The sequence below is a fragment of the Epinephelus moara genome, chromosome 6, assembly GCF_006386435.1.
Source record: "Epinephelus moara isolate mb chromosome 6, YSFRI_EMoa_1.0, whole genome shotgun sequence".
Classification (NCBI taxonomy): Eukaryota; Metazoa; Chordata; class Actinopteri; order Perciformes; family Serranidae; genus Epinephelus; species Epinephelus moara.
Window position 1 is genome coordinate 32,177,044 of NC_065511.1, and position 27,287 is coordinate 32,204,330.

Here is a 27,287-nt window from a genome sequence, read left to right on the forward strand (position 1 = left end):
GTATTGTTGAGCTCTGTTTATTTGTTTGCCGATGCTTGAGATAAAAACAAGCAAAATAATCTATTTAGATTTTACTGCAATTCAAACTGGAATAAATCCAGTCATATAAACTATAAAACAGCCACACTTGACAGAATTCATACACAAAGAGTAACGGAAAAGTTTTCAAAAGTTCTATGAGTTGTGATGCTTGCTCTCAACTTGTGGATGCAGTGGAGTTGACGTAGGACTCTAAAAGAAAGATGGTTTCATCTACCTGGTTCTCAGCTGAATCTAACCTGGAGGGGAAAAGAACAACAGTGTAAATAAAAACACCAACAGACCAAAGAAGTGATTCAATAATGTCACCTGGGCCCAGTTGTTCAAAAAATCCAGCTAATCCAGTTTATTTTTATGCTATCTTTTCTTGGCAGCATTGAATAGAATCACCGCAATCCAGATACAAACTTCTCAAAGTCACCAAATCTGGATAACTAGTGCTCTAAATTGAACTGAACATACAATGTAGGCTACTAGCGATGTAAAGAATGACAGGTAGAATAGCCAGAGTGAGGTCACTTTAAGGGCCCGATCTTAAATCTGGCACAAGTCAGCCACAGTGCAGGTGTCATTGCTAGTTACAGACTGATGTAGTTGTCATTTTCTCTTTTTTATTGTTGGCCTTTTGCCATTTTAAGGCAGCTAAAAGCCATTGCGCCACTGACCAACAACAACCTGGTCTTACGTAAGAATAGTGGTGTATTTCCCTGCTACGTAAAGGCCACATTATTCAGATAGTAAGACGTGATAGTTCTCAATGAGCTTGATACACACATGGACATGTGGATGGGTTGCAGGTAGGTGCAAAAATACAATATTAATGAAGAAAATAGTAATTACATTTTCTAAAATATGAACGTAGCAGAGAGCAGAGCTGCTGTCAGATTTCTCATTTAGAGAGATCCTGTACCCATTTATGCACGAGGAGCAGCATAACTTTATTGATTATGTTAGATGCTAACAGTTTCATTCTGTTTTCTCTGTCAAGTTTATAACTACAGTTTTTAGTTTTGCTGTTTAAATGTCCCACGAAATTTGCTGCAGTGACATCACTGCTCTTACTGCATGACTCTCAGCAGAAAGCACTTGTCCAGTTTGCCAAATCCATCATATCAATAGCAGTGCACCAGGTGCAGGCACACTTGGATTTTAAAGGGGTATCATTGTAATTAGGCAAGTTTTGTTTGATACTGACAGCTACTGGGGAATTATTTTATGGGGATAAAATCCTTTTTTTCCCTCTTTTGAACAACCTGTTTACAAGATTTGATCCAATCCGATTAGATCATTTCCGAACAACTGGGCCCTGTGGAATGTTTTGTGCTCTTACTTGTTGATATGAAGCCGTAAGGCCTCCAGCTGTTGCTTTTCAGGAGCAGTGATCATCTCCTCGACCTCTGTCAGCTGCTCAGGCTCGGCCCCGCTGGCCTGCAGAGACGCCAGAATGGCCTCAATTCGCTGCGATTTCTCCAGCAGTCGCCTGTCAGTCAAGCAGAAAACCAATCAACTACTGATCTGTGACAGAGAATGTGCGTGAGCCAGACACCTTTCAGAGTTGATCATGGTAAATTATCTGGGGACAGACAGTTATGATGAACTCACTTGCTCTCTTTGGTCTCAAACAAGCGTCGCTCTATGAGGTTGGCCACTGTCTGCACAGAGAAAAATATGCAGAGACAGAATGTTACTGGAAGGAAAACCAGCATTAAAGACAAAAAAGGCATGCCATTGGTCGGAGCTCTGAAGGTTACAGTATGATCAGTGTTTTACCTTGTAGCAGTTCTGAAGCAGCATTCTTGCAGTTGGGAGTTGGTTGACGGTGTAAAGATAGAAAGTACGAGAGGGAGCGTAGTCGGGAGTCTTTGGGATTTCCTAAAGCATAAAAAAAAATCATGGCTGTTCAGAGCTAATGAGTAGGTGGATTAAAGAATAAGAACTAGTGCTGCTCCCTCAAATCTGATGACTCAAATCATCCAAGTGTGCCCATTTAAACTGTCAGTATGTCAGTGAAGCTGCCATGTGGTCACTTTTATTAAATTATTCCTGCGTCAGTGTCCACAGAAAGACAGAATAAAAGATTAGGCAACAGCGTTCCATAAATCTAGTTTCAAAAATATCTCATTTACTTAGTGCATCTTCAAAAAGTGTGCCAAATAATTTTCAAAGTAGGTTTTTGGATCAGGATTTTTTGGATTACTCCTACGTCCCTGGCAGTCGCTCATTTTATTACACTAAGAAAATTGGCTTGAAGAGACTTGCTTTGTATATTTAAATCCATCATGCTGAACAGTATGTCCTCTTATTTTTGTCAAAGCTACAAATCATTCGTGGCAACAGTGAAGAGGGAGGACGGTTTTGGAAGCTCTTCCATGTTGTGTCTAAGTGTTTGTGCGAATGAAAGGAAAAGGCATTCATCCATCCAAAACCTAACATTCAGCAATCCATCATCTAAGAACACAGAGACGCAAAGAGAAGAATCATGAGTGTCTTGTACCTGCAGCTGGACCAGGTTCTGTGACAGCAGCGTGTAGAGCATATCTTTAGCTTCTTTGGCTGGAATCATAGCAAAATCCTCCACCTGCTTCTGCTCTAGGTGACGTTTCCTTAGCAACAGCCGGAAGATGCGCGCTGATCGGGAGCCAAACCTGATGACAGATTGGAAGTGATTAAATAAGTAATGATTTTCTGGTGATATGACAATCGTATGCATACACAACTAAAGACAAACTCACCTCTCCTGTACTACAGACTCTAGCGTGGCCCGAGCCAGATTGGCCAGCGCTCTGTGCAAATCTGAGAGGTGAGTTAAGAAAAGCCGTGCATGACTTAAAATGACACAAAACAGTGCGTTGGTTCTTCACAATATGCTCAGGACAGTCAGAATTAGAAAAGGATACTGACGACATACATCCCTCCTCCACTTTCACCAGCCTTCCCCACAAACTCCATCTAGAAAATGAAAAATACATTTAAAAAAAAAAAAACATCTTGTGGACAAAAAATTAAGTTGGAAAATGTGACAGATGCCTTGTAGACGTCATACCGGGTCATCCACTAGTAACGTGAGGTACTGGTCTAAGATTGGTCTGGAGATGTTGTAGCTGGTCGGGAGGGACCTGAAGATCTCGTTGGCTGAGAGGGGCTTCGTGCAGGACGCATTGGGCGCGGTCGTCACCTCACTCATCCTCAGCATAGTCCTCACTATCTCACTGCTCGTCTGAGTTATTAAGATGACACAATTAAGAAAGACAATCATTAATATCATAAACAACCAAAATAATAATAATTAGTATAGTATATATATATAGTATAGTATAGAAAACAGACAAGTAGGAACATGAAGGTAAAGCAGACTATGACATTTCTCCTCTGCATCAGATGAGCTGATGGTTTACAGTTTATGCATCTTGTTTAAAATGTCTGGGTAAGCAGATTGTTATTAGACAGTTATTTTGGTACAGATCCAGGCTACCCATTTCCCCCTTTTGCTGGTCTTTATGCTAAGCTAAGCTAGCATTTTCGCCAATTCGTCCTTGCAAATATTTTTTAGTTCTGTAAGATTCTTTGGCTGCCTTGCATTCACTGCTCTTTTGAGGTCTATCCACAGATTCTCCTGCTTTGTGGGCATCAATACTTTTAGTTTTCAGAGTGCGAGGCAGCTGTTTAGAGGAGCCCATGGCTGATTGTTGGGACAAGGTTTCAAGAGTCCTAACAAGCTACTTAAGGTCTGAGGCCCTGTCGAAAGTTGTCTGACAGATCAAATGTCTTGATCTACAATTGTACAAAACAAAAATTAATACCGTAATCTTGCTTCAAATGTTGAAAAGCATGTTCCATCTTCAACTCAAATCGAATCTGATTTTGAGATAATTCAGTAGTTTTTAAGGCCTTATATTAGTATTATTTATTAGTATTAGCGATATGTATTTAAGACATTAAGAGCTTTTAAGGTCCTGCGGCTATATGGGAGTGGTATCATTTTTCTCATTTTAAAAAAAGGTACACTATGTGGGATATTTCTAAAAAACAATGTATAAACTGCTACTCATACAAAACCTCTCTCTCTCAATTACCACTTATGACCCACTAGAAGTGTGTGGTGATGTATTTATAATGTTCTTATTCCCCCTTATTTTGCTTAGCGCACAGCTGAGGTCGGGACTTAATAAAAAGGAAGTGACCAAGTGCCAAACCGTAAGCCGTACACATACAAGAGGAAGCTATGAAGACGCAGACACAGCACTCCAAAAAAAAACCCTGGGGCAATCACCAATCTGGGGTTGGCTTTCACTTTCACTTTTGCTGGTGATATTATTTACAAGCAGTAACCAGCAATTCCTGCTTCACATACCTTTAATTCTCTGATAGAAAGCAAATAAATGTGTTCCTTAAATAATACAAAGCTGACCTGGTCCAGTTTGTTAGCTACAGCACTGATGATGGCCTGGTCTCTGAAGTGGAGATGGAACCTCTCAAAATTCACCTGCCAGCAAATCCCCTCGTCGCCGTGTGTCTGAGCAACAGTGAATGAGAGACAGACACAAAGACAGAGAGATGGAAGGTTAAACCAAAGTTAATACAGTTTATGAAAGGCACAGGGAAGTTAACTAACATGTTTCAAATACCAACCTGTAAATCCATTTTGGCCCTCTTTGCATTCCTTTGGTCCTCGCCATCCTCACCAGAGAGTTGGCGTTTGCCTCGCCCCGTCAGTGTCACATGAGGCACCTTGTAACAGTCAGGGAAGCTCTCAGGTGTGGGCGGGGCGGTGCTAACAGGGGCAGCAGGAGTACCAGGGGTGGCCGGGGTTGCAGGGGTACCTGGAGTAGCACTGTCTTTTGTTGCTGCTCCTGCCAGTGGAGGGCAGCGCTGAAGAAAATGGGTCTCAACCAGTTTGGAGAAGGCAGAAGACACCTCACTGTATTCCATGCTGCGACCCTCTAAAATGACAGGGAACAGAAATTGTCTCTAGATAGATATTAAGGGTTTAAAATAAGTTTATTTTGGTGCACGTTTGCTTGATTGTTATTCTGCCTGGTTTCCACTAAGGCTGTTAAACTCTTTGATCGATACAGACGCTGAGATACTGACCTTCCATGTTTTGCGTGAGACGGTCCGCGACTGTCTTAACTGTGCTACTCATGGTCATGTGACCTCTCTGCAGTAGCTCCTCTATGATTAGCTCTCCGGTGTCACCGTACAAGGTTTTAGCGGTGTAGATGTAGCGCGGGTAACGCAGAATTCTAAGAATCCGATCACAGCTGGACCGATACTCTGTGGGGCTCCCAGGTCCTTTACGGCCTGGGCTGAACACACAGGTGCCATGCTGCACGAGCACACACAGGGACTTCTTTACCTACAGTAAGACAGATTAAGGGGAAAGAAGAGGTGCTTATTATTAATCAAACTAAGGCAGAAAATGTATTTGTATAATGTAAATTACATATTAGCATGAACCGTGCTACTCTTATTACTCCAATAATCCCAGTAAAAAGCAGTGTTGATCAGATTTTCCTGCACTAAAAGAATCTGACGTCTACTTTTTTTGGCACTACATAAAAAGAGAAAAAACTGATGTCATGTTTTTATTCTCCCTGGCATTGTTTCACTTATCACATGGTGTTTAAGGGATCGATCATCCCACAATCAAAAATACACATTTGTCTTCTTACCTGTAGTGCTATATATCAGTCTAGATAGTTCTGGTGTGAGCTGAGTGTTGGAGATATCGGCCATAGAGATGTCTGCCTTCTCTTGACATCCAAGTCAACACACAGACAGAGTAATACATCTACTCCTAGCTTGCCTCCTAGACAGCGTTCGTCTACTGCTAGCTCACTTAGCACCACTAAGCAAGCTAACATTACAGCTCAGCCAGGGAGGATGCCATTAATGTTCAGATCTCATGCTGTCACAAGCACAAGCCTCTTGTCCATGAGTAGATGCTTGCTTTCTTCTGCGCATTTATACGGTTGGTAGGTGTAGTTTGGCAGGAAGAAAATAGTTCCTACATGAAACTGCTCACGACAAAGTCTGTAGATTACCCTGAGTAACAAGGTCATGATTTTGGGAAAGAGACATTGCTGTTGAGTTTTTTTAAATGTATTGTCTTGGTGCTTTGAGCACCACCGGCTGAGTGGCATCTAGTTCCATTATATTCAAGAGAAGGCAAATCTCTCTACCGGCAATATCTCCAACACTCGGCAACTCACACCAAAACAACTGAGCCTGCTTAAGAACACGACAGATAAGAGGACAAATATGTGTTTTTGATTTTTGGGTGTACTGTCCCTTTAATATAATCAGGTTTCTGGAGCACAAATCTACCTGTCATGTAAAGGGCTACCAGGTTTTGCATTTAAACAGATGATGCAAAAACACTACTACTGTAGTACTGCTGCATGTGTGAAATAATCAGTGTATGTAAATGCACTGCATACTACACCTAGAATGGCTTGACTGTCCACTGATACAACCACAAAGGCAGGACTGCTAAACTCTGCTTCAAAATGCAGAGAAGCAGTGTGCATAACATTAAATACATCATGTGTAATACTGTTTTAAACAGATTAACATGTCAAACAGTAAGTTTAGGAGTGGTACCAGGTCCAGTGAGATGCCGGTCTCATGAAGGATGGTTCTTAAATTCTGCGCTCCATTTCTGAGCAGGTGTATTCCCACTTTCTCCACCACTTCTCCAAAGTGCTCCCGCAGCAGGAGACCACACAGACGCGCCTCCTGAGCAGTCATCTGCACAGACAAACACACAGATAGAGAAAAGTCTCACATCTAGATGCAACTGTATCAACACAACAACCAATACAACACTGTGTCTATGTGCCTTTAACATACAGTATATATGGTATGCTTAGCTGGACCTTTCCAGAACACCTGATTCTAATAAAGCACTGATTTAAAGCATTATTAGGATCTAATACTATCAAAATGTAAAATGTATGATAGAATTAGACTCTTTTATAGGCGTTTTACACAATGTGTGAAATGTGCTGTAATGGAGGAGGTCTACTGTTGCTGTGTGCAAAACACTGGTTGCTAAATGTTGCTTTATGAAAAATATCCGATTAGAAATTATGAATCTTGAATTTTACATTCCCCTTGGACATTTTAAGCCTTTCGACTGATGTTTTTTATGATTCATGTAATTGTTTGTTATAAGTGCTTGTTTATTGTGTAGCTGTGTTGTTCCTTTGCTGTTTCTGTTTTGCTGATTGTGTCCTTGTGACTGTTTACTGTTCCCAGGTCTCTCTTAAAAAAGAGATCTTAATCTCAGTGAGACAGCATGATTAAATACAGATTATATTAAAAATAAAGTGAATCTAATTACTGGATATTGCAAACAAATGGTGAAAAAAAAACAGCCCCCTCATGCTTTTCTGGTGTATTATCCACTGAAATGAAAGTTGCACTCTTTCATGGTGACTACCACCACATGAGGGAATTTTTTTTTTTCACTGCGCAGGTGTTACTACAGCAATAACATGAACTATTCACAGTGATTCTGTTTTATTAAGGTGTCCCATTGAGCCATGACAGTGAGACAACATTAACAATATGAGGAACCTAAAATAAAAAACAGCTACGATAGTTTCCTAGAGTCCAAGGTCACGTCTTCAAATGTCTTGTTTTGTCCCATCAACAGTCCCAAACCCAAAGATATTCAGTCTGCAGTGATACAATACAGAAAAGCTGCAAATCCTCACATTTAAGAAGCTTTGACCAGAAAATACTTGAATGTAAAAAGACAATAAATTATCAAAATAGTTGCAGATTAATTTTCTGTCACTCAAATATTAAATTAATTGACTAATTGTTTTAGCACTAGTAAGATACAGCAATTCTTCTTCATTCTTTAGTTTATTTTTTCGAAACGCTTCCAATTTTGTGGAGGTGCAAAACTAAATCACGGGAGTTCAGGAGAAGTTCACCTATTTTCAAAATTCATACATTTTGTTCTTACGGTGTAAGACAGTCTAAAAATAATAGTAAACATGAAAAATCCAAATGCTAGGGTGCGGAGATCCAAATTTAGGATTTCATAGGGTATAAAATCTGGAGCTGCACCACAGACAATGAGTTGGGAAAGATGTTCTAGATCAGTGGTTCCCAACTGGTGGGTTGCAGTCCAGAAGTGGGTCAAAGGTCCACTGTGAATGAACTGCATGCGACTTGCAAACCTGTCTAGGTTTTACTCTTTTGAAAGAGAGTAGCTCATGTTCACAAATATTGATTGAACTCTCCCAGGCCATGGAAATAACATACTGTAAAACTTCAATTAAAAGCCTAGTCCCAGCTAAACGCCCAATCCCTTTGACCAGCCTGGTGTGGCTACACATTTCGACAAATAAACGCCTGTTCTTCAAAACTGACATTTTGGCTACTTTAAATTATGTGTCCTTCCTTTTCTTGATTACCTTGTAAGTTATTCATATTCCTTTAGTCCATCAGGGTCCTCAGATCGAAAGAATCAAAAGGATTTTTCATAAAAGTTAATCCATGTTGTGAATATTGTTTTAACAGGATAAAGTGGTGTTGTGTTAGTATGCTGGGTGCTGTAACTCACTCTCTCTGCACTGTCTGTCAAAGCTAGATCAAATGAATGATTCATAATAGATATGTTATCTGAAGCCTAAATTTTACACAAGTAATATTCATACTGGTTTAAATTAACAGTTTGATTGTATTTCCTGATCTTTGCTGACACAGTTTTGTGTGAAAGGAATTAAAGGCCTGTCCCAAATATAGGCCTGTTGATTTGAGTGATTTAAGCACATAATAGCCTGGGCTTTTAATTGAAGTTGTATGGTATGTGAACTCTTAACTGAGGTTGTGTTCCTTTTTAAGGCATCAACTATAAATGAGATAATTGTTTGAGGCTAAGAAACATGAGCTTAACTGCTAAAGAAGTGAGTTACACATAGATGTAGGTCATTTCCAATATCATAAAAATGTGACTAACATTCTTGAGTTAGCATTTAGTACATTATTTCAGCATTTTATGCAAAAATGCTAAAATAAAGTGTACAGAAACTAGTGTTTGGCAGTGAATTAGGTTTGTAAATGTCAGCATTTTGTCATATGACAATATAAACAGAAGGCTTGTACACATACAGACATATAGTGACCATTGTTAGCAGTTCAGAAATAAATGTCTTGACTATAAAAGGAATAAAAAAGCAGGTAAACTTATTTTGACAGTTGCATTCAAAGCTACAAGTAAGCGTTGTGCTGCGTAGACAGGTCAAACTTTGCATGCTAGCTAGCTAACGGCTAACGTTTACACTTTAACATTACGTCATGCGAGAAGTCTGCGACCTTACTACTTTTCCACAAACCTTTCCGAGGGGCCAGTTTCTAAAGAGAGGCTATCTTCTGTCTTGAGCATCCCACTGAAACAGGACCATGGACCAAACACACGCGGCTTCTCGTGACAACAAATGAACACTTCCGCTGCTGGGCTGTGATGCCGCGGTGCACGCCGGGCTGGAGGCGGACAGCTGTCTTCAGTTTGTGGAGGACCGACGTCAGTGTTTGTGCTGGTCTGGGGAAGATGGCGGAGGCTGCGGCTGTTCCACCGCATCGGTTTTTCTGTCACTGTTGTAAGGGAGAAGTGAACCCCAAACTCCCGGTAAGGCAGACGGCTTCCTTTCTCTATCTGTCGTGCTCTCTTGAATCAAACGCGCCGTTGACAAGTCAGCCTTTCACCGAAATACCGTTTGTTTCGCTTGCCTGCTACAGCTAAACACTAGCTAGCCTGTTAGCAGTTAGCGGCGTTTGTTGTTGTTAACTCTCTGAATAAACTCGTGACACTCGCAAATGTCTTCGTCTAAAATCAGGCATTAAAAGCAAATATGGACACGTTTAGTGAGGCTTGCATGTTTGAGAGAGTTTAGTCAAGGCGCTGTTATTGACGCCTTGGTTTGACAGCTCGGGGATATTGTGTTTTGCACTAAACAGCACAAACAGCTGAGAAAAGAAGGTCCTGTGTTATTACCTTGTCATTTAATCTTATAGACAGCATTAGCTTTACTTGTTAGATATAAGGCTACTTTCGTTTTCAGCTTTGTTTCTGATAAAACTTTTTTCAAGAACATACTGTAAACATTTTTAGTTTCAGTTTTAAAGTTGAAGCTTAGACTAATGTCATGTCCAGTAGCTGACATGACCCACATCTTGGCAAACTTTTGCCAACCTTGGAGCATAATAAAAATATATTTTCTACGTGCTAGATATAAGTAAGGGTCTCCTATTTACACCCAGCCGCCAGTTTGTTAGGTACACCTGGTTGAAGCTAATCCAGACTAATACAGGTTACAGGGTTCATGGAGGTTATAATGGTTTTGTTTAAAATGCTTTTAAGAGGTGTAAATTTAAATGTATTGATCATTTTGGAAGCTGATCTTTGTTGTTAGTTATGGCCAGGCAATATATATCTATTATATCGAAATCATGATATGAGACTAGATTAAATTCTTAGATTTGGATATCATAGTATCTTAGGTGTTGTCTTTTCCTGGTTTTAAAGGCAGCATTACAGTGAAGTGACTTAATTTCTTTAACTTAATCTGCCTTTACTCACCTATTATATCCACTATTTATCAAAAATCTCATTGTGTAAATATTTTAAGAAAGCATCAATAGTCAACCAGACCATTTCATCACAATATAGATATTGAGATATATGGTAAAAAAGGTCATGATATTTTAGTAGCTGAGTATTGTAGTAGTTTGCCGTAGTGTAAAAGCGATAATAAAAGACTGAGACATATATTGTGTACCGTGATATAGCCAAAAAATATCACAATATTTATAGGCAATATTGCCCAGACCTTGCTGACTTATAGTGTGTTAAACTGACTTGATTAATCGATTAGTTGGTCCCAGAAATTCATCATTAATTATTCTGATAGTCTGAGTCTCAATGAAGCAAAAATGCCAAATCTTGCTTGTTCCTACATCTCAAATGTGAATATTTTTTTGTTTTTATCAGCTTTTATGACAGTAAAGTTAATATCTTTAGGTTGTCGGACAGTCAAGCTGTTCTAAGACATCAATTTGTATTTTAGGATATTGTGATGGGCATTTCTACTATTCCATAATTATATTAACCAAACGATTTGTCCATTAAATGATAAAATTATTGCTAACTGAAAATGAAAATAAGGTTTAGTTGCTGCCCTGATACTGAGATGTTTTATATTTAGTCTAGCCTAATAGATATAAATGAGGTGAACAAAATGTACCTAATAAACTGGTGACTGTGTGTGAATTACATTGTCTATGTGTCATTGTGTCTTTAAGTCAGTCCACCAGATTAACCTGTTGTCAGCTGAATCCTTATTTTTATGGTATGGTCGAGGGTAATTCCCAGCCTGCCGTGTCACTGACTCCAAACTGGCCTGCTTGTCACAGGCGCACTCAATCCTGTGGCATGTCTTCACTGAGCCAACTGACTGCAACACCCACTCACTACTACAGCATATCCCGAGGACCACCTCTCGGTCATGTCACCATTTATACAGCAGACACCTATCTATGAGGCAGTGACACGTGACTCACTTAAACAGTTTTTGCTTACTGCAGGGTTTCTTAACCATTTCTAATATGACCATAGTTTTAGATCCTTTTAATTGTCATGTGAGCACGACCCTCACTTGTACTCTGTTTCCAAAAGCTGCGAGTATATTTTTGACCTACTTTTTTTAAATCAACATATTTAATAAAACAAACACCCCACTTCAATCCCATAGTGGAGAAACCCTGAATTACACTGAGCTGGACTACACATGATCCAGCTGCACAAACTGGCAGTAATGTTTTCCTCATTCTGTTGCAGTGGTTTCTTTAACAGTCCACACTCTGTTTACAGTTAGGTGTGGTTGGCAGACCAGCTCTACCTCCTGGGTTGCATTCATAAAACACAGGCTATACAAATGTGACTGATATTATCATAGCAAAACAAACTGACAAAGTCTTGTATTGATGACCAATCCAGTCGGCGTAATGTCTTTATGAATATTTTCAAAGGCAAAGAAATAAAATATAAAAGAATATATCACAACATGGCAACTACAGTGTGTGAATATGATTTGGAAAAAGTAAAACTGTTAATTTCTTGTACGTTACATCGGACTAAATTGTAAAATACACGTGAAACAAAAATCATGCATTTTGTTCTTTTGATAATTGCTCATCAGTTATTGTTTTCAGTTGTTTTTAAAGCAGAAATACCAAGCATTTTTTTGGTTTCGACTTCTACAGTGTGAGAATTTGCTGCCTCTCTCTGCCTTACAATTGTCAGATGAATATCTCAGTCCTGAGGCGTGTTGGTTAAACAAAAGAAGACATTTGAATACGTCACCTTGAGATCAAGGAAATTCAAATGAGCATTTTCTTCTAACCGGTGTGACTCCTTTGTGACTCGGACTTTGTCGTAATGCTTTCCAGGAGTATATCTGTCCAAGATGTGACTCTGGGTTCATAGAGGAAGTAACAGAAGACTCCAGGTAAGAGACATCTACCTCACTTCTCCTGTCAACATTAGATGTGAAGGTGTTTTAGTGGCAGTCTGGAACAAATGGAGGTACATGGTTTCATAGACCGCGGAACTGGGGGGGCCAGGGGGGCCATGGCCCGGGTAACTTTTGTACTCTGACATAGAGGGCTGCATTGGGATTGGGTCCCACCGGATCCCGTGGGTCCCCATTAAACAGTAGAAGAAGAAGAAAAAGAAGAAGAAGAAGATGTAGCCTAGCGACAGGATGTTAACACAGGAACTTGGTGTACATGCATGAGCGTTTCCACTCCATATTTAGTCATAAATGGACGAATATGCCCTGAACCAGCTTTCATACCAATTTGCCGCTTGCTCCACCTGTCCGTCTGTCTATCTGTCTGTCTGTCTGTCTGTCTGTCTGTCAGCTCCATCTGTCATGAGACAAACATGAAAGAAGACGTGCAGTTTATTGTGTTTCACCGGCTACGAGCTGTCATTACGCGCGACTATTACACATGTCTGCGTGCTCTTTATAACTCACTGTGTGAACCTATGTTGCATAATAAAGATTTGCCCCCTCGTAATTTTTAACCGCCCCCTCAGTAACTTCATCCTGGCGCCGGGCTTGCCTTAACCTCAATCACTGCGTGATTATATAAAGGTAGAAAAATAAATAAATACAGAGGAGGAGAATAGAATATGAAGCAGCCTTTATTTCATTAAAAACTAAATAAAAACAACGAAATAGGAGCGCTATTCCTGACCAGTGCTCAAAAGACAAACAACCCCATGAATCTCTTTATTAATAGCCTATAAAATGATGTGTTTTCTCCTGCGGGACGGGAGAAGACACAAAATCAATGCATCTCTATTATTGTGCGGGCATAAATTCTCAGAGTTTTGCAGGAGTGGGCGGGAGCGGACATACACATTGCGGGTGCGGGCGGTAATGGTCAGAAATTCAGCGTTCTGGTTACTTTTCAGTAACTGCGCAGCTGCGCTTGTTTTGTTGTTGGGTGGGTGTGGGTGTGTGTGTGTGTGCGGCTCTGCACATCAGTCTGATATGAGTGCTGACTTGTGATGATAATGAATATGATGTTGATTTAGATTCAAGGCAGCAAGATGAGTTTTGGTTGTGGTTGTGGACTGGATGTACTTTGTTGTTTGCTATAGTTTCATCTGTGCGTTTATGTGTAAATAGGCTTGGCCTGTTGTGTGTGAATGTTAGAGTGGGATCAGAGGGGTTAATCTGAGCAAGCATGTGTTCGTGTTCATGCGTGTACTGTAGATGTGACTGTGTGGCGTCGGAATAAAAAAAGTGCTCCGCAACGTTATTTAATACATCAGTAATATTGTCTGTTTCAATGCATATGCCCCCCCACCCCCTCCGCGTGACTTGAAATTATGGCCCCCCCTTGTTCAGATGCGTTCCGCGGTCCATGCATGGTTTGTTTTCTTATAAACAAGAGCCCTCCATGTTGCACTGTAGAAGCTCGTAGGCTTACTGTGCAGTTTTGTCCCAGGCTAGCACTAAACCTGAACATGTGTATAGGGTTCAGTGGATGTTGCTAATAATGTGTCTTTTGTCCCCTTATATGCTGTTTCCCTCAGTCTCCTAGAGGGTGGCGCTAACGGGATAGATGACACAGCCACACAATTTGCAGAGGTACCAGATGAACTGAGGGATTTTGGGGAGAGGAGGGTGGGGAAGTGGGCAAAGAGGATTGATTGCTATCATTTTATATGTTTTGATTAACTTTGTCTTCTTCTATCCCCGCCCTCTTCTCCACTCATCTTTCTGTCGACCTCTATCCTTCATTTTGCCATCACATGTTTGCTTTCATTCTTTTCCCACTGTGCCGCTTTCCTATTCTTAATCTCCACTATTTGTTTAAAACTTTCTTTCTCTGAACCCTCACCTGTCTCTTCCCCTGTCAAATCCCACCATCCCTGTAGCTATGGCACCTGCTGTTACTGGAGCGGCCATTTACAACAGACGGTGACACACCTGACTCAGAACCTCGGCTCCCTGGAGGGCGCTTGGGGGGTCTCAGTGACCTGGGGGGTTTGGGAGGGGGACCAATCGGTGGGTCAGTCCCAGCAGGTCTAGGGGGACCCATGGGGGGTCTACTAGGAGCTGGGGACCACTGGGGACCAGGACGTCCCCCTCGCCTGCACAGCCAGAGGAGATACCGCTCCAGAGGCAGCAGTAGACCAGACCGCTCGCCTGCTGTGGAGGGGTGAGTAACTGACCGGTTCAGCTTCGGCTTTCCTTACCATCCTCTTGGCTCTCCTCTCCGCCTTGCATACTCCCACTTAAAATGATGACAGTGCTATTTATGCTATTATAATCCTAACTGTTCTAATTTTTGGCGATGACATTAACAGTTGTATATTTTCTCTCTGTGTCTCAGGATAGTACAACAGTTTCTCGCAGGCCTCTTTGCCAACTCTGGCGTCCCTGGCTCACCTCCCCTCTCATGGTAAGATGACGTTACAGTAGTGTCACAGTTTTTAGCACAAGCGTCACAGTGTAAGGGCTATTTCTGATCCACCTGTGATGTCCGTCTCTCTTTTAGGACAGGGATGCTGCACTCTAACCCGGGCGATTACGCCTGGGGACAGGGAGGGTTAGACGCTGTGATAACACAGGTAAACCAAACTTGAAATGTAGGTTTGGTATTTTTCAACCTGGACCCTATTTCTATTATGTTATGTTTTTGTCTAAGTGACTAATGGGAACAACAATTTTTGATATTGGTCTTGTATTGAGCTTGATCGAGACAGGCTGCTGTGTAGCCATTTAGGGCATGTTCGCACCATCAATTGCTACTGCCAGACTCAAATTGTTATTGTAAGTGTCTGACAACGTTATGGAATAAATCCTGACAGAGTTAGACGTTTTTGTTAAAGAGTTTGATCCTTTTATTTAACTAGAAATAACCCCAAAATCAACATCGCCAAAGCCACCAGACTCCATTTAAATAAACGTTCATTTTATCATCGTAAATAACACTTCATTTAAAGTCAACAGAAATAAAAAAAACTCACAAAAAAACTTCTTGGTTAGTCTTTCCACTGTTCTTATAATCATTAACTCTGGTTTGGTTAAAATAAATCCGTCATTCACCTGCTTAGAAGTGAAAACACGCTGGCTCTATGCATGCTAAAATTACTGTTTATTTAAATGGAGTCTGGTGGCTTTGGCAATAACAGTTTTGGGACTGAAGAAAAAGCATCTTACTCCATAACTAAAAGCTCTGTCTCTGTAGGGATCCTTTCCATGATGTTGTCAGACACTTAGAACAATAATCTGAGCCTGTCAGTGGCAAAAACACTTTCAGTTGATGTAAACTGATGGTGTGAACATGTCCCAATTGACTGATAAATTGCAGCCTGTTTCGCAGCTGCCACCCACTGATTTCTCACTTAAAACTGGACCAATTTCAAAAATTACTATTATTCATTAAGACACAAAAAAACATTTAAAAATTAAGTCCAGGTTGAAAAATGCCAAACTAACCATGTAATAGAACTTAACTCAAACTTAATGTCCCTGTCACTTTTTAAATTTCTCTGCAGTTTACAAATGTGTGTGTTTGTGTAGTTACTAGGTCAGTTGGAGAACACAGGGCCTCCTCCAGCAGAGAAAGAGAAGATCTCTTCTCTCCCAACTGTCAATATCTCTCAGGAACAAGCAGGTCAGTAACTTCCTGTTCCCCCATTTGTCTCACCATGTTTCTATTGTCTTGTCCCTGGAGTACAAATTGCAGTATTGCTCATGGACATAGCTGGAGCATTCAGTCTGATCGTCTGTAAGCAATTACTGTATTTAGACAATTATCTAAGTGTACAACTTGGGTTGGACCCGCTGTTTGTGAATCTGTTATTAAGTTTGTATGCAAAGGAATCACTTCGTTCTTAATAACTACTGGCTACATATGCATGCACAGGGACATGTCGTTATGTAATCCTCTATCTCCACTCCACCATGAAAAATTGATAATAACACATCTGTTGTTTTATAAATACATGCTTATTTGTTAAGAAGTCCATGCAGCACTTACAGATACAGCAAGAAAAGGCACTTGTGTTTGTATGTGTTGCAGCCTGCCAAGAGAAGCCACTGAAACTGCCTGTTTGGGACAAAATGTCCATTAACTTTGAGAGTATCAACAATGTCTTCCATAAATTACTTTGAGGTGACGTCTTTCTGCTTGCCGGACTTTCTCCTCCCTTTTTGTTTTTCCTAGTTCTCTTGTGAATTTGTTCCTTTCGGTTACCTCTTCTTTGTGTGCTGTCCTCTTTTATCACTCAGCTGTAACTTTGGTTAGTTTTGCAGCTCAGCTTTTGCAGGGCTGTTGAGTTGATGGCTGACTTCTTTGGAGGAATGACAATCAGTGTCAGGCTTTTATCTTTGCCTAATTGTTTTTAGTAATTAGTAAACCATGCTTGGTTCTGTTAAACTGTTTTACTGCTAAGGAACTCTCTGATGCAAACTCAGTTTTGGTACTATTAATTTGTTGCACGCCCCCTTAACAAATTCAGCAAGTCATTACCCAGCGACTGATAATTGGCACTAGAAATCACCAGAAACCACAAAGGTACTGATTGAACGTTTCTCCCACCTCTCCTCTGCAGACTGCTGTATGGAATGTCCGGTGTGCAAAGAGGACTTCGCAGTGGGAGAGCCAGTCAGACAGCTACCCTGTAACCACTTCTTTCATTCAGACTGTATAGTACCATGGCTGGAAATGGTGAGTCATAACAAAATAGATCCTTTAATGACATATGATACTTGTATGTGAAATATTCACAGTGCTCATGCAGGTATTAAAGGGACAGTTCACCCTAAAATAAGAAAATACACATTTTTTTCTCTTACCTGTAGTGCTGTTTATCAATCTAGATTTTTTTTGCTGTGTGCTGAGTGTTGGAGATATCAGCCGTAGAGATGTCTGCTCTCTCTTTATTATAATGGAACTAGATAGTGCCAAAAATATATTTGAAAAACTCAACAGCAATGTCTCTTTCCAGAAATCATGTCCCGCTTACTCAAGATAATCTACAGACCTTGTTGTGAGCAGTTTCATGTAGGAACTTTTGTCTGTCTACTGAACTATAACTGTGCAGAAAGAAGGGTGAATCTCCTGCTAGCTAACCTAGCACCACTAAGTTAGCTAACATCACAGCTCAGCCAAGAAGGATGCCATCAATGTTTTCACAGTGTCTGGAGCATGAGCCTCTCATCTATGAGTAGATGCACGCTTCCTTCCTTCTGCGCAGTGACAGTTGGCGGATGTAGTTCAATAGAGAGAAAATAGTTCCTACATGAAACTGCTTACAACAAGGTCTGTGGATTATCTTTAGTGACCAGGTCATGATTTCTGGAAAGAGACATTGCTTGTGGTGCTCAAAGCACCAAAAAATACATTGGCAAAACTCGAAAGCCAAGTGCCACCTAATTCCAGTATATTTGAGAGAAGGCAGACATCTCTAAGGACGATATCTCCAACACTTGGCAACTCGCACAAAACAATCTAGATTGAAAAATAGCTCTACAGGTAAGAGGCAGAATATGTATTTTTGATTTTGGGGTGAACTGTCCCTTTAAGACCTAAGGGAAATTTAAACATATGTGCAAAAAATGCCATCATTAATTTTGGTTGTTTCATGAAATTACAATTAATTAAATTAAATTACAATTGTTAAATGCTAAATACAGGATTAGTTTACCCACGCTTAAGTTGCCATACTCTAGTATTTATTTAATATTAGAAGTGGGGAATTTTGCTGATGTATATGTGACCATTGGTGGAGCCAGACGTTGCAAACATTCAGGGCACAGATCAAACCTAGCAGGGTCCAGGCAGGGGAAGACTCCTGGTTCTAGCTCCCCGACATGGGGCACAGCTGTGAGTTATTATCAGTCCTGTCTTTTTTTTCATGGCCAAAACTTTTGACAAACATTATATAACCAGTTTTAGTTCCCTTAACTTAACCAAACTTTAACCCAAGAGCTGGCAGAGAATAAATGGATCTTATAGGTTACTTTTGAAGACACTGACGAAGACTTTTTGATACTTTTTAAACTTTTGTTTTTTAAAATAGAGTAACGTGTTAGTTGATATTTCGTGCCGTGTTTTTAAATGTTACCATCATAATAGGAAGAAAACACCAAAAAAGAGATTTAGTGTTTCCTTCAAAACTGTATTTACTTATTTTATTTATTTATAATGGACCATGGTCTAGAGACATTATTTAGCTCACTTAAACTCTCTAGCAAACTACTTTAGGAATGATCAGAATCATAGCCTCGCTCTTATCAGCTGTTGGCAGCACTGGATGGCTGATCCTGATTGTAATGAGACTTTGAACACACACACACACACACACACACACACACACACACACACACACACACACACACACACTCTCTCTTTGCAGAGGTATTCACTCAAACATTTACTACAGAGCTTGTTTCTCTCGTGGCAACATTCAGCTATAATTGCACACTGACTTTTCTCCCCACATAGATTCTGAGAATTGAGGAGATGGATAAATTTTGTGTCTAATCATTCTCCAATTTTCTTTATCTGTCTGAGAGACCATAACACAACAAATGTTGAGGATGACTAATTTTCACTCCTGCCACCTAAAAAGAAACAAAAATAGCCTGATGTTATTTTTAAGTTATATAACGTAGGTAGGGTGGGAATTTAGCGTAAGCAGCATTGCCAATCTTCAATACTTTGATCTTTGTTTTACTGCTGGAGTAGAGATCAGAGTGAATGTTTAACAGACAAATCTGCTACATTAGAATCCATGCTAGAGTTGCTCTTTGTGCAAATCAAGGATCCACAACAACGCCACGCAACTGAATATTAGGCCAGGAGAAGGCATTTTAAGATTGTTTAAGATTCAGGGCGTTTGAGAAAACATTTGTAGCTTCTGGCCCGTCTTTGTATTTAACTGACCAAATAACAGCCTGAGCATCGTGTAAATATAGGAGTAAAATAAAGAATCCGCTTGTTAAAACTGCCCAAAGCTAATGTTATCAATGCTCTTTTCCGTGACCACACAGCATGACACGTGTCCAGTGTGTAGGAAGAGTTTGAATGGAGAAGACAGCAGCAGCCAGCCCCCGTCAGAGTCCCCCACCCTCTCCATGGACCCCCGCACACAGGAGAGATGGTCCTTCTGAGACACCCACCCGTCATCCCTCGGTTCTCCTCGCCTACATCCAACAACATACCGAGAAGACGAAGGGCTTCTCACTCTCCTCTTTTCATCTCTGTTGCAGTCATTATCATCTCAGTCTGATATTTTTCTTTTGTATTTTTATTTTCTATTTTAATGCCTTTCTCCTCAACCATGTATACAGATACCCGTACAGACGTCTTAACAGTCGGTCGAGGTCTGCTAGATCTTCTTTTTTTTGCCTCACAACAAACCAGCCTAGAATGACGATGATCAAGCCCATGTCTTCTCGACTTCCACCTCTGAAGCAAACTCCTTTTCCATCTTTCTTAAAATGCACTGCTGCGAATACACTATTGTGGGGAAATGCCAGACTTTATATCATATACCACGCCATCTTAACCCATCGGAAAATTAGCGAAATCCTGCAACTGAGCCCTGTACGTCACATGGGAATACTATAGGGGTTACTTTCACTCTTGGCATTTACAGAGTGTGGACCTAACAACATGAACACCGACAGCCCTGCAATAAATGTTATGTTCTGTTGAGAGATTTTGTCAGGAAGATCTTGATTGAACTCTGCTTATTTATTCTGGTGATTTTTTTATCGGTTTGCATTGTGAAGGTGTTCATATTATTGCGTCCACGCTCTGCGGTGCACTTCAATAAAAGAGTATTTTATATAGGAATCACGTCGTCGCCGCTGTTTAACGGCCACAAATGGAAAAATGAAAGCTGTGACATTGAGTGAAAGCAAGAGGGTTCCTTACACCTATTGGGAATAAAAATTAAATGTCATGCCAGTAAGGGAATGAAATAAAAAAATCTACAAAGTTCGTCCCATTACCTAATACTTTAGATTTAAACATGCTCCTCCTGGTGTATATATTATAAACAGATGGCATCCCTCTGTCGTCTTATTCCTCTGTTTATGACCGTCTTTTGTTTCACATTTTTTATCACTCTTGATGTAAATAATTTTAGTCCAACAACTTATGGTTTGCAAAGGAAAAAAATAATAAGAATGGAGACACAAATGTGAAATACCAGGTTATCAAACTGTATATTATATATATGAAAAAATGTCTATGATGTATTAATAAATTGACAAAAAAACTGGCACAGTTGAATTTTCATTGATTATAAATGTCATTATGTCCTGCACTCAAAGATACTTGAAAACGTGGGATATTTTAAAACAATATGTGCTTTATTTAAAATTAAACAGCAACAGCAAGGCATTTACAATTTCTGTACATTATATTATTTCTTACGAGATGTTGAGGACACTTAAAGCGTTGTATTAGCAGGTAATCAAGGCACCAGTTACACTTCGGCACAGGTGATACATTCATTCCTCTTAGGTATGATTCCTGATGATTGGTGCATACAAATGCAAATCAAATGAGTTGAGGTTATTCTTGTTTACTGAGGTTAATTTAAGTGACTGCTGAAATCACTAAAGCTGTGGACAAAAAGAAAATCTTGCACCTGTTAATTTGAAAACGTGCATGTGAGTGGCTCGATACCGACAAAGCACTTAAAGTAATTACCGCTTTGGTAATGAGAATGTTCCAACGTGAAGTGCTTAGTTTTTGTGGCATTTTGAAATGCGCACGGACACATTTGTGACACGGCGGAGGTGGAACAAATGTATGTGAAGTTGTATTAAAGCTGTAGGTAGTAACTTTTATAAAAACAACTGTCATATTTGCTGAAATTGCCACTGCAACCAGACAGTAGTACATGTTCCTTTCACCTTCCTTGTAGTGCTTCAAATGGCATTGGTATTTTAATCCCAGACCCTCTGTCTCATGCACTACTGTTTGTATGAGGTGACAATTGGCCTTTCGCTAAGCCCCGCCCCTTTGTGATGGTCCGTCAAGCTGTCAGACTAAGCGTGGAGCCCACACTGTAACTAACTGCACTCCCTGAAGAAATATTATCATATCTTTGGAGAAATGAAACAGTGATTCCAGAGAGAAGCAGACAAAGGGGTCTACAGTCTGTGTTTGAAGGATATATCCAGGATGTCAAACTGACTCAGCAGCAACAACAGGTTAAAAAGACAAAGATAGTTAGAAGCTAAAGCCGAACTATAGGCTACAGATCACAGTGTGAAAGTGAACCACCACATCACTGCTGATCGCCACACAAGACAATGAATATAAAGGGAAACTTTGCTGATATTGAACCAGCTGTGTGGCATCACTTCACTGGTTCCTGTACAGCAGGGTCGGTCTTTATTCACTGTTTTAATCATTAAAAAGCAAAAGCAGCATGTGTATACATTCAGTAGGCTATATCTTCAGTAGCTAGCTAGCTAACCCTACACTTTTCAGGGCTTGATTTTGGTTTTGGAACAGGGAAGAAACGTATATCTTTTTCCAACCTCTCCAGGTAACGAGTATCATTAATACACGACATGCCCCAGGCACAACATTTAGCTCCAAATCCACAAAACCAGCCTGAACATGAAGGAAATCTGAAACAATTGCATTACAGTCAATGGAGCTGTGTTGTTGTCAGATCCTGGTCTGAGCCGGACCCATGCTATGTTATTATTGGCCAGTCTGCGTCAGAGGGTGGGACTTAGCGAAGGGTCAATTTCAGCAAATATGACAATAAGTTATTATGATTAAAGTTACCAACTGAAGCGTTAATCATCAGCGTGTGTTCCAAGCGAGTGTGAGCAAGGAATGAGCCGGAGCAGTGGAGGAGATGTAGCCCACAGCAGGATCCCTGACTTCAAACTGAATCACTGATGGTGACCTACAAAACACAAACACATTGTTATTTTCCTTTAATTTTCCTTTAATTTCCTGTCATTTGCACATAAAAACTTTTTTCACATACGTACCTGTTGAGTACGATGAGCACTACTGAGCCGTCTGTTCTGATGAAGGCAGAATATTCCAGCTTCGTCTCCTGGCTGGCGGACACACCCACTCTCTGAGACCCCTCCCACAGGAACTTACTGTGTAAAGAGGTGATTTGTTAGAATTTTTTTTATACTGCCATCTTGGCATTTAGTTTGAACCAAAGGTATTATAGTTAAAAAGTTCTGTATGTGACATTCAGAGCATTAACATAGCAGCAATCCACTATTTGCTATGTAACAATATGATGGTGTAATGGCGTCCTGAGCAGAGAATGAAGTCACACCACATCTGTGTGTATGTGTTGTAATCTGAGTTTCTGTGGTTTGTTATGATAACCCAGTCCCAATGCATGCATACCTTAGTTGTCGATGATGTGGGGACAGTGACATCACAGAGGTGTAGCGCCCACCCTCCAGTTCCCCTCTGGTTAACACCGTTAGCTCTGTTAGCATTGTTGCTGTTGTTCAGCACTGTTAGCTGCTAGCTACCATCAGCTACCTCCATGTTGAGAACCGTGTTCAGGGATCTCACACAATCTGAATTTCGCATAGCGCCCCTTTAACTAAAACTAAAACTAGCTGTGAAAAAAAATTGTAAACAAAAATAAAATTAAAAAAACTAGACTTTAGAAAAAATAACTTACTTACGCGCTATTGTGCACTTACAACACTGCCCAAAATAAAATTAAAATATACCGGAAATATCTTTAGTGTTGGTCCTTGTCAACAAGCATGAGGAGGCATTAGTGCATATTTATTGAGACTGGGATGTCTACATGACTGTGAGTTAACTGACTTATTATATAACTGACTATTGAAAAAGTTATCTGTTCGTTCAGATAGGCATGGTTACCCTACAAGACATGCTACAATAGGTAACTTTACATTACCAACAGTAAGAACAAACTCAATCAAACATACAGTAATGCACAGAGATATGCATGAATGGAAGTCACTCTGGCAACATATCACACAGGAAAAACAACAAAGCTAGATTTTAAATTCTTTTGAAGCTGCACCTTTTGACAAATACCTAGATTATCCATAAAACAGACCAAAGTATAGTTGTCAAAGCCTAATCAATTAATATCAATGGTAGGTTTGACTGTGTCATGTGTCTCAGGATGTGAAGGGTCTGTCTTTGTTGTGTCTTGTGTTTTCTGTTAGTATGCTAATCATATTTCCATGTTTTCCAAAGGAGGCTACAAGAAAAGGTGACCTACATAATATGATTCATGCACTGTAATGAACCTCATGCATGGTAAACATACAGTTTTCCCTGGGAACTGTTTCTTTTAAAGCACATGTAATGCATGTAGGGAAACATATAAATGTGAGTGTACAGTATTATGTAAATACTTGGATTAATATTACAATAATGGAGCATCATCTGGTAATCAAAAGAAAAATTTAGCCCCGAAATGGCGGTTACTTACCAAATGAAATCATGGAAAAACATATATCTTAATAATTGTATTACCAGGAGCTGTCTTGTGTTGTATGTGAGTTGTTTTGTAAACAGTCACAAATGCAGAGTTGTTGTGGACCAAAGACGGAATAGCTGCTGCAATGCAGTAGCGAATGGGGATTCTGATAAACTAAACCAAACGTTTTAGAGCTTGCGTCTGACAAAGAAACCCATATTATAATAAAAAACTAGAATTACCGCCTCATGGTTGTACCCCTCCCCCAACCAGTCAAGTTGCAGTTTACATCCACGACTGTCCAGACTCATAAAATCACAGAAGCTCTTTACTGTCAGCACAGTTTCAAGTTGAGCACCCAAGAGTTGTGTCACCAATTCAGTATCTGACCAAATGTCTCCTGTTCTGTTCCTGAAGTTATGGTGCTGAGCGATGGCCAGAAAAGTGTTTTTGCAGAACATTATGATGTCACACTGCAGCTGACCTTTGACCTTTTGGATATAAATGTCATCACTTCATCATTCTATCATATGAAAGACATTTGTGTGAAATTTTGTCATAATTAGCGTATGAAGTCTTGAGTTAAGGGCTGTCGCAGAGGCATAAAAACTGAAAGTAAGACTGAAACTAATACAAACTAAACTAAAAATCAAACATTTTTAAACAATAGAAACTAAACTGAAATGAGGAAATGCACTCTGGAAAGCAACTGAACTGAAAATGAGAATTAAAAACCAAGTAAAAACTAATGAAAAATGAATGAAAACTATAATAACACTACTATGAACAAAGATCATGTGAGAGCCAGTGTGCTACCTGAAGTGCGCCATGCTATAGAAGTGTGGCTGCTTGTAGAAGACATCCCGCTTTGCATCCACTATAACAGGGCTGTCCACAAAGTTTTTAACCCAGTTTGGCCCACCAGTCTGGTCCAAGGCCAGGTTCCAGTCAGTCCAGCCCACCACATAATGATTTAAGTCCTGCCGTGGAGAAAACACCCACAGATTAGTATCTAGTCTGTGCTTTGTAACTTTGTAGTGAGAGGTGTTGTTTGGTTTAAATGAATCCGATGGACTGGTGCCTGGTGTTTTGTTAAAATGTCACAAGGACAACACATCTACATAAACAAATCCCTCCTGATTCTCAAGATGTCTCCAGTCTGAATGCACCCATGCAAAATAGATAGAAAGGAGGGAGTCTAATTTCATTTGAGAGAGAGTGAGGAAACTAAACACCAGTTCCAGCTTGCTTTGACAGCCTGCGGGCAATCTCTGAAGAGTGTGTGTGCAGCAGCGTGCAACTCGTAAACCTGCACTGCAGCATCGAGGGAGGTGATTCACCTTTCAGGAACAGCTCACAGCTTGTCAACTCTCACATCTGTCACAGTGGATCTGACTGAACAAGCCTCATGCAAGAAGATAATGTGATCTTACCTCTATAATGTCATGTGCGTACTGCGCAGCCCTGTCCCAGCTGCCCAGCTTCACCCCTCTGTCCAGTGGGCTCCAGCCAGAGCAGGCCTCAGTGCCAAACAGGTAATACTCTGGGTACAGGTGATGGGTGACTCCTAGGCTTATCTCAGCCGGGACGAAGCTGTCAAGGTACCAGTGAACTGCCACACCGTGAATGTATCTGCCTGCGTGAACATCAGTTAGGACCTGGAGGGACAAGGTGAAAAAGGTTTCCACATAAAATACATGCGAGAAAAAAACAGGGCACCTGTTATGGATTTCTGCACGTACTGAGAACTCCTAAAGAAGCACTCATGGTAGCTTCCTGTGCAGGATTGTCAGCCGCTCTTTGCAAACACACTCGCCAGCAGAAGTAAAAGTGAAAATGGATGCTTGCTGCTTAGAGTAGAATCTATCTTTATAGTCCAACAAGGGTGGAAATTTGTCTTCGGCTCACCAAATATTAAAGACAGCATGGTAAAAAGCAAACAAGTAGTCAGGTAGACAAGCATATAAAGTCTTTACAAAACACTGAAACACATTAAATCAGCTCATTGTCCGTCTGTGGTTTAAAACTCATCAGTCACTTTGTTGAGTTAAGGACACTGATGGCACTCGAGATAAAGGACTTCTTACATACAATTTTAGTTGCCAGAGGAACTCTATAGCGCCTCCCAGAGCTCAAACTGGCTCAAGAGAGGGTGGAGCTATCTGCCAAGATAACTCCTTGCTTTCTTCCTTGTCCTTTCTGGTAAGAGTTGGGTCAAGGGCTTTTGCTTTTACTTGCCATAGTTACAATCCCAGAGAGTTTATTCTTGGATGCACAGTTAAGGTGACCGTACCAGGCAAGGCGTTGAGAAGTTAAAACACTCTCAATAGTTTTGTATTTTAATTCAAAAATCTGCTGACTAACACAGAGGCACACACAGTCTTGTAGTCTAGCAGCTTGTCTCTACCTTTTTATAAAGCTCCGACCTCACCTGAGCGCTGTGGAGGTACATGCCCATAAACATCCTGTGCACAGAAACTAAAAGAAAATAAGAAATTACACGCAGAGGGCAGAGTCTCCAGAAAAATACACCACCACACACAGTGTTTCTCAAGTGATGATAGAGAGGAATTACTTCTGTTTGACTCTATAAATTGTTTTTTTAGGGAAATCCTGCATAGTAAGGTCTTTTTAGCTGATAAAAAATCTTAAATTTAATTCACAGAAGTCTTAAATAGTTTCTCTTTCCTGCTGTAGACAGTTCAAACATGTTTTTGTATGCAGTTACAGGCATCTGGAGATATTACACAAATTAATGTATCGTTTTTAATCAGTTTATCCATCCCCACATAGTGTGCTGCTCATCTGGGTCCAGGCAGCATTAATACAATTGATTATATCATTAGTTACAGCAAATGATTTATTAAAATGGATTAATTGCCACAGAATAATTTGTGAATGTTGACATAAATTTCAACATCAAAATAACAATTTGTTCTGTTTTAAATTAGCAGAAAAGTACAACTATATTTAGTCACAACAGTTAAACTATTTGCAAGTCTCTGAATCTAAAATCTTTTTTTTTTTTTTTTTTTTTTTTAGAACACTGGGCACATTTTTAAATAACTTTTACTGAGCAGATGGATTCCACTAGTAGTCTACATCCACATCTAAGGCTCATTTTCCTGAACATTACAGTAGTGCATGATGCCCTGAGATCAACAGCACATCAACTGTTATAACATTCACGAAGGTAAGATTAAATAAGGTAGTAAAAAAATAAAGT

General features: G+C 40.1%; 3 protein-coding genes across 3 annotated transcripts in view; 1 reads left to right on the plus strand and 2 right to left on the minus strand.

Annotated features, from left to right (window-relative positions):
* Nucleotides 1-9,528, minus strand: polr3c (polymerase (RNA) III (DNA directed) polypeptide C). The gene is made up of 13 exons (XM_050045896.1): nt 9,393-9,528; nt 6,643-6,789; nt 5,131-5,395; nt 4,669-4,979; nt 4,448-4,552; nt 3,083-3,256; nt 2,937-2,988; nt 2,772-2,832; nt 2,534-2,684; nt 1,810-1,911; nt 1,642-1,691; nt 1,370-1,519; nt 1-278 (listed from the first exon to the last, which is right to left on the minus strand). Exons 2-13 carry the CDS (start codon nt 6,787-6,789, stop codon nt 197-199), a joined length of 1,650 nt encoding a protein of 549 aa, XP_049901853.1. The 5' UTR covers nt 9,393-9,528; the 3' UTR covers nt 1-196.
* Nucleotides 9,528-20,876, plus strand: rnf115a (ring finger protein 115a). Its single transcript, XM_050045899.1, has 9 exons — nt 9,528-9,685; nt 12,505-12,563; nt 14,165-14,219; nt 14,510-14,793; nt 14,968-15,036; nt 15,133-15,205; nt 16,161-16,254; nt 17,195-17,310; nt 19,638-20,876. The coding sequence occupies exons 1-9, from the start codon at nt 9,608-9,610 to the stop codon at nt 19,755-19,757; spliced, it is 948 nt and encodes a 315-aa protein (XP_049901856.1). The 5' UTR covers nt 9,528-9,607; the 3' UTR covers nt 19,758-20,876.
* The window catches only part of gba (glucosidase, beta, acid), a 16,561-nt gene continuing 9,152 nt past the window's right edge, over nt 19,879-27,287 (minus strand). The window contains exons 9-12 of the mRNA XM_050045897.1: nt 25,495-25,719; nt 24,878-25,041; nt 22,617-22,733; nt 19,879-22,528 (exon numbers count right to left, since the gene is read on the minus strand). Coding sequence (XP_049901854.1) covers nt 22,423-22,528; nt 22,617-22,733; nt 24,878-25,041; nt 25,495-25,719 — 612 coding nt within the window. The 3' untranslated portion in view covers nt 19,879-22,422. The remainder of the gene's footprint in view (nt 22,529-22,616; nt 22,734-24,877; nt 25,042-25,494; nt 25,720-27,287) is intronic.